This window comes from Hippichthys cyanospilos, chromosome 9 (assembly GCF_059441005.1).
Source record: "Hippichthys cyanospilos isolate Australia breed blue-spotted pipefish chromosome 9, RoL_Hcya_1.0, whole genome shotgun sequence".
NCBI classification, from domain to species: Eukaryota; Metazoa; Chordata; class Actinopteri; order Syngnathiformes; family Syngnathidae; genus Hippichthys; species Hippichthys cyanospilos.
In genome coordinates, this window is record NC_142377.1 from 20,703,919 (window position 1) to 20,717,842 (window position 13,924).

Genomic DNA, 13,924 nt, shown 5'->3' on the forward strand with positions numbered 1-13,924 from the left:
TAAAATCATGTTAAATGAGAGTCAGTACACACCTGGAACCAAAGTTTATTTAGCCTAACATAAAGGACAAATGTTCTAGTTGACTTTAATCACTTTTTTTTTTCTATTTCTGCCAAAAATGAAAAGCGCTGAAGCAGCATCATCATTTCTTGGTAAAAGATTAATGAGTTATACGCCATAGTAGATTGCAGAGACATTAAGTACCATGTGTAAACATAAAAAAATAAAAAATAAAAAAAAAGAAGAAAAATGTATACTCTGTAAAAAGTCTTTCAATCCAGCAATACATTCAAATGAAACAGCCCGAGACTGACATCCGAAATCCAATGTTGAGCACACTGGACTGTCTGTTTGTAATTCCACCATTAAAGAGCTGAAGTCACAATAAAAACATGAATCCTCACCATGGTTGACCAGGTAGCGTAGTTTCTGAATGACTGCCAAGTTTCCAGAAACCCTGTAGATGCCATCCGTGTCCAATCCTGACAAATTATATCATAGCACACAAACAATTAAAAAGAATGACTGCAAAACTCAAAAAAATTATCCAAAAAAAAAAAAAAAAAAACATCTAAAAGTACTCCAAAATTTTTGCACTCTAAGCAAATGTCAGTGCGGCAATAAATACTGTATAAGCCAAAGAATAGGAAGAATTCAAGTATTTTCATTTTCTATACATTATTGTGTTGTAATGTGCGTTAAAATGTTCCTTCCAATATAATATGCTGGGCACAGGTGAGCTGCCAGGTAAGGGAGAACAATCAGACTATGTACTTTCTCCTACACAAGGCTAAGTCTCCACATGTCGTAAAAATTGCTCTGCAGAAGGGCACATCATCTATATTTCATCTTACAGCAGAAATAAAGCAGAAAGCTTCTTTATACGACTCGTGGACTGAGAAAATAGTCGACTGCTGCATTTTACCTCTCCTCTCCACAGTCTCGGTGCATAGCCTGACAAAGCGAGGCACCGTGCTCTTCTCCCGCTCGCACAGCATTTCCAGACGACAGCCGAACACCTGATCTGATGTGAAGCGACACACACGCACACACACACGACTTTTATTTCATTGGAGTTAAATGCAAATTCTATTTTGACAAAACCTGAAAAAGGAACAATGTGAATGAATTGCACAGAGGTTAAATACAACTGAACTGTGGTAGAAAAGCATTGTACTGGATTAAGTACTGGATAAAGTATAGCTTGCTGCCAATAGATGTTCCTTAATCCGACCTTTATTTTCCTTATAAAAATGTTTTAGTAAAATGTATGTTTTTCCTCAAGTTTGTCTTTAAATAATTGATTTATTGGAACTAGAATACAGTTTTAAAATACCTGGCAACGTATTTTCTTATCTTGACGTCATCTGCTGTAAAAAGCAATTTTCCTACATATTTTTCAACCCATGGAAAATATTTTAAAATCGATTGAATATTTCATTTTCTATCATAATAAACAAATATGACTTTTTCTCAGCCATGTCCAAACTTTTTGCAGAGCGCAAGATTTGGATGAGGTGAAAATGTGTGTGGGGGGGTGACCATTCAGTGCCTAAATTTTAGCCTGATATTCTTTTTTGTTTTTCTTTCGCAGAGGATACATCCGACGTCCTTCGAATTAAGCTAGCCCGTCGTAGCTTCTCCATGCTCTATTCTTTCACCCGGATGCGGGTTTAAGGCAACTGAGACGATCATTCATTTGGCAGGGTAAAATCAACTTCTGGCTCACATTCAATGTTTAGAGGAGCGAGGAACTAGGAATGGGCTCTGGATATTCTGATTGTGATGTTTTCCACTTCCTGTTTTGTTCTCCTCCCAGTTAGATTGAAATTATGATTGGGATATGCGCTATCATATTAAATGTTAACTGGACAAAAAACATCTCCTTGGTCAGTCACTTTTAATTCACAATTTACATTTTATCGCCAAAACAGAAATGAATGACACTCGGAAGACACCATCCAAATGAATTGCTTTACCTTTAATGAGTCCTTTCTCCTGCAGGGCTTGCAGCGGAGGCCTTTTCAGAATGAGTTTCTTCAGGCGGGTTTTCACCCGCTTCTTCTCTGTGTTCTCCAGGTTGGATGCCGAACGAGGGACTGCGAGGGTTGCAAAGGATGGGGAGGAGGAAGAAGAGGAAGGGAAGAAGGACGAGGAGGTCAGTGCGGGGTATCCCAGCAGATGCGAGGGAATGGTGGTGAGGACAAAAAGCGGGAGTGCCGGGCGACGCCGCAGGTGCGACGAGGCTGATGGCGGGATGAGCTGCCACGGCGGCCAAGCTAAAATATAAGCAGGCTGGATGGAGGAGAGGATGGAAGAGAGGATGGCGGGGTGTAAGAACCCTGCGCGGAGGTTGAAAAAAAGCCACGATGATGATGATGATGGTGATTATAGGAGAAGTGCACATTTTACAGTGGTCTTTGATTACGGCTAGACTCGATAACACCTGTACAAAAATGCTGTATTACCGCCATCTTGACATGCCAAACGACGTGCCAACGTATTGAAAATAGTTTCAGAAAATCTACTGGAGTAAAAGCATTATATCTATGAAAGTAGAGGAGTAAGATAAAAGTTCCCAGAAAGATAAGTAAGAAAGAAATAAGGAAAGAAAGGTGGCAAGCAGTTTGGTGGACACCCAAAAAACAGCAACTTACGAGACGTCCTCCTGTCGTCCTCATCGCCACTGTGCTCGAGCATCTCCAGGCTGCCCGCCCTCCTCAAGGAATAAAGCAAGACGTTGTCTAGCGGGTTTTCACGGTCCTGAGAGAACCAGAAAAGCGCCATGCGAGACACCATATGCCGTACCGGAGAAATGTTTGTAAACATTCATTTCAAGCAGTTAAATGGACCTAAAAAAAGGGATCTTCCAATGCCTCACCAGTCTGTCAATCACATTCTGGATGGTGTGGTACCATTCCTTGATCAGGGAGTCCGTCTCTGACTGCAGCAGGAATTCGTTGCCCGTCACCGTCCTTAGCTGGAACACGCGTTGGCAAATTCAATGTAATCCTCTGAGTGTTTAAAAAGTAGTGCTTTTAAACTCTTCATCTGTATTTACTTACCTTGAAGACATTTTTCTTGCTCGATAGCTCATTGGCCCAATGGAGTTTGGCTCCTCTTAGGTCCACACTGCTTTCCGGGCGACTGTTTCCTGGTTTCTAATGTCAAATGCGCGAATGAATGAATAAATATAAATATCGGACCAATTCTAAGCTGACAGCATTGCTTTGTAGGAAATTTCCCTTTCTGCAGTTTTTTTTCAAACGTCAACTTTTGGGCTTTATGAAACAACTTTCTTTGATTGCTTTTGCCAGATCAGCTTCGCAGGTTGGCGCCTTGTCATGGACTATTTTCTTCAACATCCACTACAGATTTTCTGTTGTGTTGAGATCTGGACTATTTGAAGGCAGTTTACATTGACCTTATGTGTCTTTCTTCAAGGAATGTTTTCACGGTTTTTTTTTTTGCTCTATGGCAAGATGCAATTGTCATCCCGAAAAGCGATTTCATCATCCCCTAACGCCCGTTCCAATTGATGGGAAAAGAAAAGTGTCCAAAATGTCAAAGTAGACTTGTGCATTTATCGGAGATGTAGTGACAGCCATACTGCTTTGAGTTTTCTGCCTTTAACGATCTTCCCATGTTGTTTGTACTTGATCCAGATTTGATCAGCTTTTGCAACACTCCCTGTTGATGGACTTTTTGAAAAAAGTTTGCTACTGTAATCCTCTCGTTTTATTTCTTGTTTTGGAGACGTGATTCATGTCAGTCCGCTGGGTGCAACAATTCTCCAAGGTGTGATCACTCCTGTTTAACTAACGAGCAGCTCTAATGTGATGCAAGTGTTAGTTTTGGAAATGGAAATTCACAGCATGACGCCATGACTTTTTCCTCAGAATTGAGTGATTCCACAATTTTGACTTCTGCTTGTCATAAAAAAAACAACTAACTGTTAGTGACTACCACATCTTCTTTTCCTTGATTTCTTTTGGTGATTCTCAAAGCCAGGAAGTTGCCATTTGAAATGACGTTAGGCTGGTGTCACGTCTGTGAACTGCTTTTTTTCTACAAAATCAAACAACTGCATGAACATCCTCAGAGACTGGTGATTCCATAATTTTTTCCAGGCGATGTAGTTTGACTGAATATGCTTCAACTTAGTGTAGAAATATACAGATTTTGATCTCTTTTGGAAGAATTCTTCATTATCCATCAAACTGCTACTTGTTGAGTTCAATGCCACCATCCATTGCTTGTATCTCAAGCTTGTGAAAACAAAGGTACATTCAGTCACTCATATCTCAAGGCACTATATGACTTTTGCAGGGTCTTACCCAGCTGGATGGTGTCTGTGATTTTGGATCTTTGAAGAAAACCAAGCTGTTTCCGACCAGCACCACCCAGGAAGGACTCCAATTTTTTCTGCATCACAAGTTGTTTTATTTATTATTATATTCAATTTCAGTTTCCTTGGGCAAGGATGAAACAAAGAGCTAGATGACCTTTCATAGTTTGTAACATATTCATATTGTACATATTGTAACATATTACACTGGTATGAGTTTCCATTGCATTATTCTGTAAGCGCTATAAATCTATAAAAGGGGTCACCTGAGTTTCCGGCCTCCTTCTGCAATCTTGGTCTTGTTCAAGAGGCCAGCTTTCTCCAACTCCTGGCAAGTGGACGTATTGTGTCAAACAGACATTTCTTACTGCTTGGTTACACATAGTTATGTTTCTGGAGTGCCTGCCAAGACGGGTGGTTATTTTGCATAATACCATCCACACATTCAAATTTCTTCACCTCTGATTTGGCAGAGAAGATGGGGAAAGATTTACTATTTTAAAGGATTAAAAGTGAAACTACTGTGCCAAAGGCAAAAAGTAAGCAGAGCTGCAGCGTGACGTTGCCAACATGAAGGAGAGGGGACAATTTTAAGTCTGGGTAAATACATGTTAATTTTCTCAGAATTATCAAAATGAGGTTTGCATAGTCCTTATCAGAGCTGCCTCACATTCAAAAGGTATTGGATTTGAATCTCTTTTTATTTTATTCGAATACTATTCTTTACAATGTATTGAAAACTTTCTTTTGAGTGAGTTCGCAATGACAGGCTTATCATTTGGGAATGGGGGGAAAAAGTACTTCAAAAGTTAACGCCGTCCTTTTAATGTGCAGAAGAAAAGAAGTCCTTGAAAAATACACTTCAACAGAAGAAGAAATAAATGGGATAATTGATGTGAAAGTAAAAAGGTGATGTCATTTTCCACTCACCGGAGTGCCGCCGTCGACGTCCGGAGAGCTCTCGGGAGACGGCGGTTCCACAACGATGTTGGTCACGTTGCACGAGTAGTCTCCACACGGCCGGACGAGCTGAAAGAAACCAGGAAATGGGAGTATTGGCCATGCACAATTCTGAGTACAAAAACATAGGAGGGGTAATAACGAGGCTGGCGAGGTGGGGATACCTTGCCGTTCTCTGGCAGGATCATGGACTGCGAATGTGACAGGTGTTGCTTGGCGTCATGCGGGGGGGCAGAGTCGTGACACGGGGGGCCGGCGGTTCCAAGCGCCATCGTGCAAATGGTGTCGGAGGACGCGGCGCGCTGCATGCTCTTCGCGAACACGGGAAAAGTGCAACGGGCAAGGAAAACAAATACAAAATTTGGGTTATTGCGTGGAAAATAATTAAACTCCACAAGTGCCATTTGTTTGTTTTTCCTTCTTATGTTTTGTATTTGCACAATTCATCATGCAATCATTTACTCATTTGAAACTGCTTTTCCACTGCATTTTGGCATTAACCGCTCAGGAAGTTGCCATACCCAAAATGCAATCACGTACAATCATGCACGTACGGTCGCACAACTTTTCATGCCAAGGTAGCCATAATTAAGTACCTTTCCTCAACTCCTGTAACCCACTTCTCTCAACAATCGCCCCATACATCACAGAAACTTGCAACTCTTCAAGCAAGGGAGATTAAGCAACTCAGAGCTAAGAGGAGGCCTTTACAACAGAGACTTTAAACCAAATGCACCAACACCCTACTGTGATGCAACATGTAGCACTAAGAGCTGCTTGGGTAACCACTTTTTTTTTTGTCTTAACATGAGTTGCTATTTCACCACCTTAATATGCATAAATGCTGATCTCCTGGAAACTTAAAGCGTGTAGCTGGCGTTACTTGAATGCATTCCGCCGGAATACAGTGAATAGACGCGGCTGTAGCAAAGCTAATAAGGGGGGCTCGTTTTTTTTTCATGAGATGAATTGACTCCTTAAAAGCCCCAGTTTCACTTCTCTCTTCACAGCTACACAAAATAAATACAGTGGAGTAGGTAAGGACTAGGCCGTAAGTGGAGAAAAATTGAAAACAAAGAAAAAAAAATGATGGTCTAATCTCAAGACAGCAAACTATAAACAAAAACAACCTAAATTGAGTTAAAAACAGGTTGACAAACCCTATTGAAAACAGCCCAAAATTGGTTACTTTTGTGGGTTGATTTCTGGGTTATTCTTTTTGACACATTTTGGCCTAAATCAAAAACTGGGTTGCTTGGCCTCTTTTTGACACTATTTGGGTTATTTTTGACCCGACTGTTTTTCTAGTGCAGTGTTCCTCAGTTTACAAATCATAGTTATATAATTAAAGACAGTACTAGAATGCAAATGATAGAATTGGTTTCCTGCCAAAAAAAAGAGTACTAGAGATGCACGATTTGCTTTGAGGATGTTGATAGAAAAGTACAGAGAAGATCAGAGGGTGCTACATTGTGTCTTGGTAGATCTGAATAAAGCTTGTGACAAGGTGCCTAGGGATGAACTGTGGTATTTAATGAGGAGGTCTGGAGGGGCAGACAAGTATGTTAGAACAGTGCAAGACATGTATGAGGAGAGTATGACGGTGATGAGATGTGCCGTAGGTGTGACAGAAGAGTTCAAGGTGGAGGTGGGACTGCATCAAGGATCAGCTCGGATCTCCTTCTTGGTAGCTGTGGTGATGGACAGAATGACAGATGAGGAATCTGCATGGACTATGATGTTTGCAGATGAAATTGTGATCTATTGCTGGAGGAGAAGCTAAAGTGATGGAGGCTGGCTCCGGAAAAGAGAGGAATGAAGGTTAGCCGAAGCAAGACGGAGTATATGTGTATGAATCAAAGGGATCCAAGTGGAAAAGTGAAGATACAGGAAGAAAAGATAAAGAGAGGATGCAGGAGACAGGCTTGGATGAAGGTAGTTGATTAGCTGTGACGACCCCTGAAGGGAAAAGCCGAAAGGAGAAGAAGAAGAAATAACAGCTTGTGCATCATAATTCATTTAATGCTACCGCATTATGCAGCTTGTTGTGGTGTGCATGCCTAGTCCACCAAAGGGGTATTTTTATACAGCCATATATGAGGAAAACCGCCACAACTGTTCAATATTAGTCGTTTTTCGCAGAGAATAAACAATTTATGACTTGAGTTATGCCTTCAGTTTTCTGGCTATACTGAAAAAAAGGACCTCCATTTATTTTGATGGATTGCAACAAAATCATTACATCATCAAGTCGTTAGAACAAACATTGTATTTTTATGTTGTTTTAAAAATGTCTTGATCTAAATATTGGATAATAAGATGCAATTAGTTGGAATACTTTTTCGAAGAAGATACACTCGATTGTTTTTTTTTTTCAGTGTAATAGCCGCCATGCTTTTGTATCTGATATCATTTATAAACCTTTTTAGCGCCAATTTCTTGCAGATTTTCAGTTTACAACAAAGCTCAAACTCTATCCTGCATGAATAGCGGAGGAAAACTACATCCAAAAACAAATTTTAGTTTTGGTTTTTATTCCTTCTATGGTGTTAGCTTTAAGTAATCTGATAGCAAATTAGCTTTGAAATATGTTTTCCTAGCATTAACTAGAATTAACTTAATAATAGAAATACTGTACATACATATTTCAAAAAGAATGTTTCTTTTGTTAGAGCATGTTCACAAATGCAAAACATTTTAAACGTTCAACAATTTAACATGATCAAATGTGAAATCAAACTGATAGCTTTTCTAGCAAATCTAATGCTAGTTTTCTCATGGTCTTTTCTCAAGTAGAGTTCTACAGGTGAGATAAGGCAACCTCAGAAAAAAAATGAGTGGCTTCAAGGCACATACATTGTTTAAAATATTCTAACGTGAATAAAATCACTTTTGCAACATAGAAATGGAGATAGTGCCTTGCTTGTGCTTCAGTCACAGGAGGAAGTTGAAAACCCTCTCATGTAGTGACAATTTCTAAAGTCTGAATAACCTTTTTTTCTTCCTGCTGTGCTGAAAGAACATCATGAGGTGGTACAAAGCACCATCTATTCTTTTGTGTGCCACGTGAAATTCAAGGTGACACTCATCGCGTTCCCTTTTTGCCAATGAAGTGAGGAGAAAAATGAGACTTTCACCTGTTTCATCCGCCAGCTGCCGTCTGTGTTTCTCTGGTGGCTCCCAAACAGAAAATCAGGTGAGAGCTAGAAAAAGACAGAAAGTTCAATTTGTGGCCTGAAGAAAAAATAAAAGTGAAGAATGCTGACTAAAACTGGTCAGTAAAAACAAAAAGAGTTTTGCCGGGGTTTTTTTTAACTTTTTGAAGTGTACTGCTCACATCCTGCCAGCCCATCAATGTACTGGGGTGAGCCGCCATAATGACACACGCAAAGTTGGGCCCACTGAAAGGCCGAGCCAAACTTGAAATTAATTCCTGCATCGAGTTCCAATGAAACATTTATGTGTAAAAAGACTTACTGCGAATGTGTCCATTACCACAAGACCTAAATTCTCATCTGGCTTGCCGCTTGTGTCGCCTATGTGTCGTCTCGTGTCAGGACAACACTCGTTTTCATGCCGCATTTCAAAGAGACAGAATGTCTCGTCGCTCCTTCCTTGCTGGGTTGGCCGTACTTCCCCATTGTAGGGGGAAGCAGCCTTTATCAGCACGTACAGCAGCACAACAAGGAAGGTGTGCGCGCAACTCGGTCCGTGTGACACCAGTCATATCGCCACGGCAACCGCAGCTCAACTGCTTTCATGGTGCCAATGCATGACCTGTGCGGAACTTGCCATTTAAATTCGTATGGTAACAGAAATATGAAAGCACCCCCACCACAAGTTTTATATGAAAGACTGACAAATTTTGAGTTAGTTCAAGATGTTAATAGGTATATCTTTTGCATAACTACTGGTATAAATCAGTCTACTTCCAATTCAATGGCCGTCCATTATTGCACTCAGCACTTTTCAGGATTCACCAGTGCTTCCACCCCTATCATGCAAAATGGCAAAAATATATTAGCCACTGTAGATGATCACATACTTTCAGCAATCTACTTGAATTTTGTCATCGAGATTTCTGCTTTTTTAACTGTGACATCACAAATTGAGTTGTGATCAGGGTTTTGGCACTCCAAAGACCCCCCAGTTGGTACCAACTACACAAGGAATCTTTGGAACTGTGGACTCCAACTGTCAACTGTACTGCCACTGCTTTACCAACTTTGTAGTGGAGACCAGTGTTTCACCTTTTTAATGGCGTGATGATGCAATACTCCCCACCGTGAGAAAGCCCTTTCTTAAAGCATTGATGACAGAAAAAGGAGCCTGCTTGTCAGTGGTCGAAGAGTAAGTTGTAAAACTGTCCATGGAATGACATTTAGCACAGCTTTACAACTAAAATCTCAGAATTGTTCCAAAGCAACATGGCTGAATAATACACTTTTTTTTTTAAATGTATTTAATGAATTTGCACCTTCACGTTATGGTGAAATATTTGTAGAATTCTAAAGAAAAAATTAATGCTGGGCGATGACTGTAAAAATGTGAGGATATTGTTGTAGAAGTGTGGACCGGATGCCATGCATATTACTGATGACATAAGTCTCGATCTGGTTTGCTCCCCCTCCGCCACCACCCTTTAATTTTAAACATCATTCATATTGGAGTGTTCCATGTGTTATTGGCTTCAAATATAATACCAAAAAGCCTTTTTTTTTATCAATTTCATCGTGGTAAGAATGTTTGGGCATTTAAAAGGTTTTTCACGATTGAAGTCGAGATGCATTATATCGTAAGCTAAGCTACCATGATACAATACAGTGTACAATTGCATGTGTAGAGAATTAGGAATAGAGCAAGAGTATGTTACATACAATGTATTAATTCAGAAGAGTGCTCAGATAAATGAGGTTTTAAAAAAACACGTTAACTATGAATTATTACTGAATCATGTGACACACAAGCACACAACTGCTCGGTTAGCCCCTGCACTCCAGAATGTAAAGCGACATATATGGGTCAATCCACGTGGCACCACCTTGACAAGGGAATCACACCTTCGATGGTGTTTTTTTTTCATACAATGTATTTTTGATGAGTGTTATAATCGTTGATACAACTCTGACGCAAGGGTGATGCAACAAGAAATCCCTAAACGCTCATTTAGGACAGTGAGGATCAGCCCAAGGCTAGTTTGGCATGTCACTAGTATCAACGCTGATGTGACGTTCGCCACGTCACCCAAAGTAAACGATCCTAAATCGGCCCAAGAAATGCAACACCGAGGGTTTGCATTGTTTAAAAGCTGTCCAAACTGGTGAATTAAAACTGCAGGGGTCAAGAAGAGGTTTAAGACAGATGAGCGATTTAGATGTAGCAATATTTTGGGTTTTAAAACACACACGGGTTCTAATGGCTTGTGCTGGTCTGCATCTGATCAAAGAGGCATTACCTCGTTATTCCCTGCGGGGGGATTAGCCCGTTGTAAATGCGTCACGGGGGCAGTTAGAGTCAGTCAGCAATGATGGAGCAACTCCTGAGATGTAATCCTACTTTTTAATTTCGCCCAGCTCTTAATCTGGTGCGCAGCGCTCGTCCGGAGCCTCGGTGCACTCTGGATGAGCCCGGCAATGACTTCGGAGGCTCGCTAATGTTAATACTTTATCTCGCTCTTGTTTTATTCTAGGCATGTAGAGGCCCGGCTATTTGTCTAAGCACACACTGGCACATGAATTATAATAATGTTGTTAATAACTCATGATTACTGTGGGAGTGCCTAATTAAAACAATGTTGCAACATTCTGAACCAGATGAGCACACTTGTGGCCCATAAGACCAGTAAAAGCACTTGAGAGGAATCCTTGCAGAAATGAATGTACAATGGATATAAAATGTCTACCCACCACTGATGAATGCCCGTGATACAAAAAACTGATATCCACACAAATTCTTTCAAAATTTTGCCTACTATTAATACGACTAATAACTTGTACAACTGAATTAAATCAAAATCATTTTAAGAGATTAAAGGACAACACCTAAAAAAATGTGGTTCAAAATCAACTATGTAAAAGCTAGTTCACTTATTTAGCTATTTTCCGCAATAAAACGTTATTATTTGCTGTATAATTAAACTTTTCGTGTACAATTAATACTTTTGAAAACACATTTTGCCACTTGCTGTGGAGTTAAAATGACATCACAAGCGCTGAAGACTCACGCGATGGCCAATAACTGTTCAGCTTGGAAATGTCACGTGATATACAGGAGAGCCGCGATTGGTCGTTTCTCCATCCAAGAGCACAACTGATGTCATTTTCAGTCAACGGCAAGTAGAACATGTGTTTTAAAAAGTATTAATCATAGTAATTTGTTATCAACTACTAGTTAGAAAAGTGGACTCACTTGAGCTCAAATTCAAGTTTTGTATGTGTACAAACACATTTCGGGTGACATTTTTTTAAACAAATAATGAAGCCACCGGACAAGTTTTTATGACAACATGACTCTCCCAATGTCATTAATATCTGTATTTTTGAACAACGCATTTATAGTGATTGACATATGCAGAAGGCTTACCCTGTGCATAGTACCGTTGCCAGTTGCAGGAAGCTGCAGCGTCAGGTGGCTTGTTTCTCTTGATAACATTTTAGTTTGCGTTGGAATGGCCTGGAAGAGAGATAGATTGTGGAAATAGAGAAATAGCACACTTTCAACCAATAATGCCATGATGAATGAACAGCGAACCTGCTTGTTGACGCCGGTGCCTCCACGGGCTCTCCGAGGAGGCTTCCAGGATTTTTCCTTGGTGATGCTGTTGACGTAGTAGCTTCTCAGAGAAGATGGGTCCACATACTGCTCCCACAAGTCCATGACCTGCAGAGGCTGCTGGCCAGGACTCGGACTGGGAGGCTCCGTCTGCGAAGGACGCCTGTCTACCTGTGGGTGCTGGTAGAGGGGTGAGTCCTGCCAAGAGAGCTGGGACAGATAGGACTCGGTCGGGACCTGGAGAAAGACAATGGGTATATCAATTAATGCTTTTAAAATGTGCTGAGATCTCATACATGTTATGTGATTTACATAGGCAATTACTGTAGCTGTGTAATTCATTCATATTAAAATGCAAATGGGATCATGTTTATGGCTTGTTGCTTTCATGTTAAATTGTGACGCTTTAAGAGCATAAATCCAACAAGCAATGCAGTAATACGTCACACTGTGGATTAAGACCAGAGGTTATTGGGAGGACATGAAATGAAGATCTTTTTATTTTTTTAAATAAACTTGGCACATACAGCATGCACTTCCAAACGAGAACATTGTGGCATGGCCGCCTCACAGCATCACTGCTTTACAGCTAAGAGGTTCTTGGTTCAAATCTCCATTCTGACTTCCTGTGTTGAGTTTGCACATTTTAACCAGTGGTTGTATGGCTTTTCTCTGGGTACTTTGGCTACCTATTACATTCTGAAAATGAGTAATGAGATATAAATCCGTTCATCCATTTTATATACTGTACCATCTATCTACATTAGTGTGAGACGGAGCCTATCTCTCCTGACTTGTGGTGAGAGACGTTTAACTCATTCAATCCAGCAGATTTTTTTCCCAATATTCTAGTACTTGTTTATGCATATATTTTTTTTAATTTAACACATTCATTTGCAAGTTTTTGATATGTACAATCATTGAATGCATTCCTTTTTAATGAAAACTGGTCTAAATCTTTAATATCTACGTACTTTATAGAAACAGCTTCTACTGTTGGAAACTACAAATGATCTGAAAATTCACTGTGGAAAAACTAACATTGATTTAGAAACAACCTTTGCAAAATGTGAGAGTTCTCTCCTTCATGCCAACAAACTGTATTTGTGAGAGACATTTCACGGGATAAAGAGCTGCATGTCCAGCTTACTGGGATTAAACGCACAATGAGTTCAGTTGGAAGGGAGATGGAGAGAGAGAATAAACGACTTGCATGGACTCTGATGTAATTCTGGGATGCCCTGACGTCATGGCTGACATGATTGATTCTCTAGGGGGATTATTAAAGGCACAGACAGTGAATGAAACGCACCCTCAGCTACTGTAGTATGTCATGCTGGATGGTGAAGAAGAAACCCACTTTGAACATTTTGAAATATGCTGTACTATTAATAGAGAATTGCTTTTCCTATCAAAGATGAGCAGATGGTTAAGGGCACGGAGATTAAAAAAAATAAGCATACAGTAGACAAGTATGACCTACTTTATATTTCTGGATGTTAGAGATGAGATGGAACTTGAACATTTTAATGGACTCCAGTACCAAGATTAAACAAAACCGGAAGACTAACAAATTTCTTGGCATCCAAAAAAGTCTGTTTTCCCGAAACCGAAAACCAAACATGAGAAACCTTTGGACAAACACTGAAACTTTCTTTGCGCATCTGCTCACGACCGCCATTTGACTTTGGGAACAGACTGCAACATCACACAAGCATCGACACAGGTCTGTAAATGACTGATGAAAATGAAATAAAACTGCATGCTTTAGCTCTCAATATTTCTCTTGATCGGTGTTTTAATGCCTGTTTAGGGGGAAATAATTTTCATGTGTTCCATTTCTTA

The 13,924-nt window shown here is 40.1% G+C and overlaps 1 protein-coding gene across 5 annotated transcripts in view; it reads right to left on the reverse strand.

Annotated features, from left to right (window-relative positions):
• Positions 1 to 13,924, reverse strand: part of arhgap9 (Rho GTPase activating protein 9) — a 32,801-nt gene that overhangs the window by 6,920 nt on the left and 11,957 nt on the right. For 3 of the 5 annotated variants that reach the window (XM_088422733.1, XM_088422732.1, XM_088422734.1), the window contains 13 exons: positions 12,059 to 12,316; positions 11,891 to 11,980; positions 8,446 to 8,511; positions 5,473 to 5,619; positions 5,279 to 5,377; positions 4,615 to 4,676; positions 4,338 to 4,425; positions 3,066 to 3,161; positions 2,882 to 2,980; positions 2,658 to 2,763; positions 1,980 to 2,099; positions 926 to 1,024; positions 405 to 482 (listed from right to left, as the gene is read on the reverse strand). In XM_088422733.1, coding sequence (XP_088278859.1) covers positions 405 to 482; positions 926 to 1,024; positions 1,980 to 2,099; positions 2,658 to 2,763; positions 2,882 to 2,980; positions 3,066 to 3,161; positions 4,338 to 4,425; positions 4,615 to 4,676; positions 5,279 to 5,377; positions 5,473 to 5,619; positions 8,446 to 8,511; positions 11,891 to 11,980; positions 12,059 to 12,316 — 1,408 coding nt within the window. Of the gene's footprint in view, positions 1 to 404; positions 483 to 925; positions 1,025 to 1,979; positions 2,343 to 2,657; positions 2,764 to 2,881; positions 2,981 to 3,065; positions 3,162 to 4,337; positions 4,426 to 4,614; positions 4,677 to 5,278; positions 5,378 to 5,472; positions 5,620 to 8,445; positions 8,512 to 11,890; positions 11,981 to 12,058; positions 12,317 to 13,924 lie in introns of all 5 variants that reach the window. The other 2 variants (XM_088422730.1, XM_088422731.1) reach the window with 1 other exon arrangement.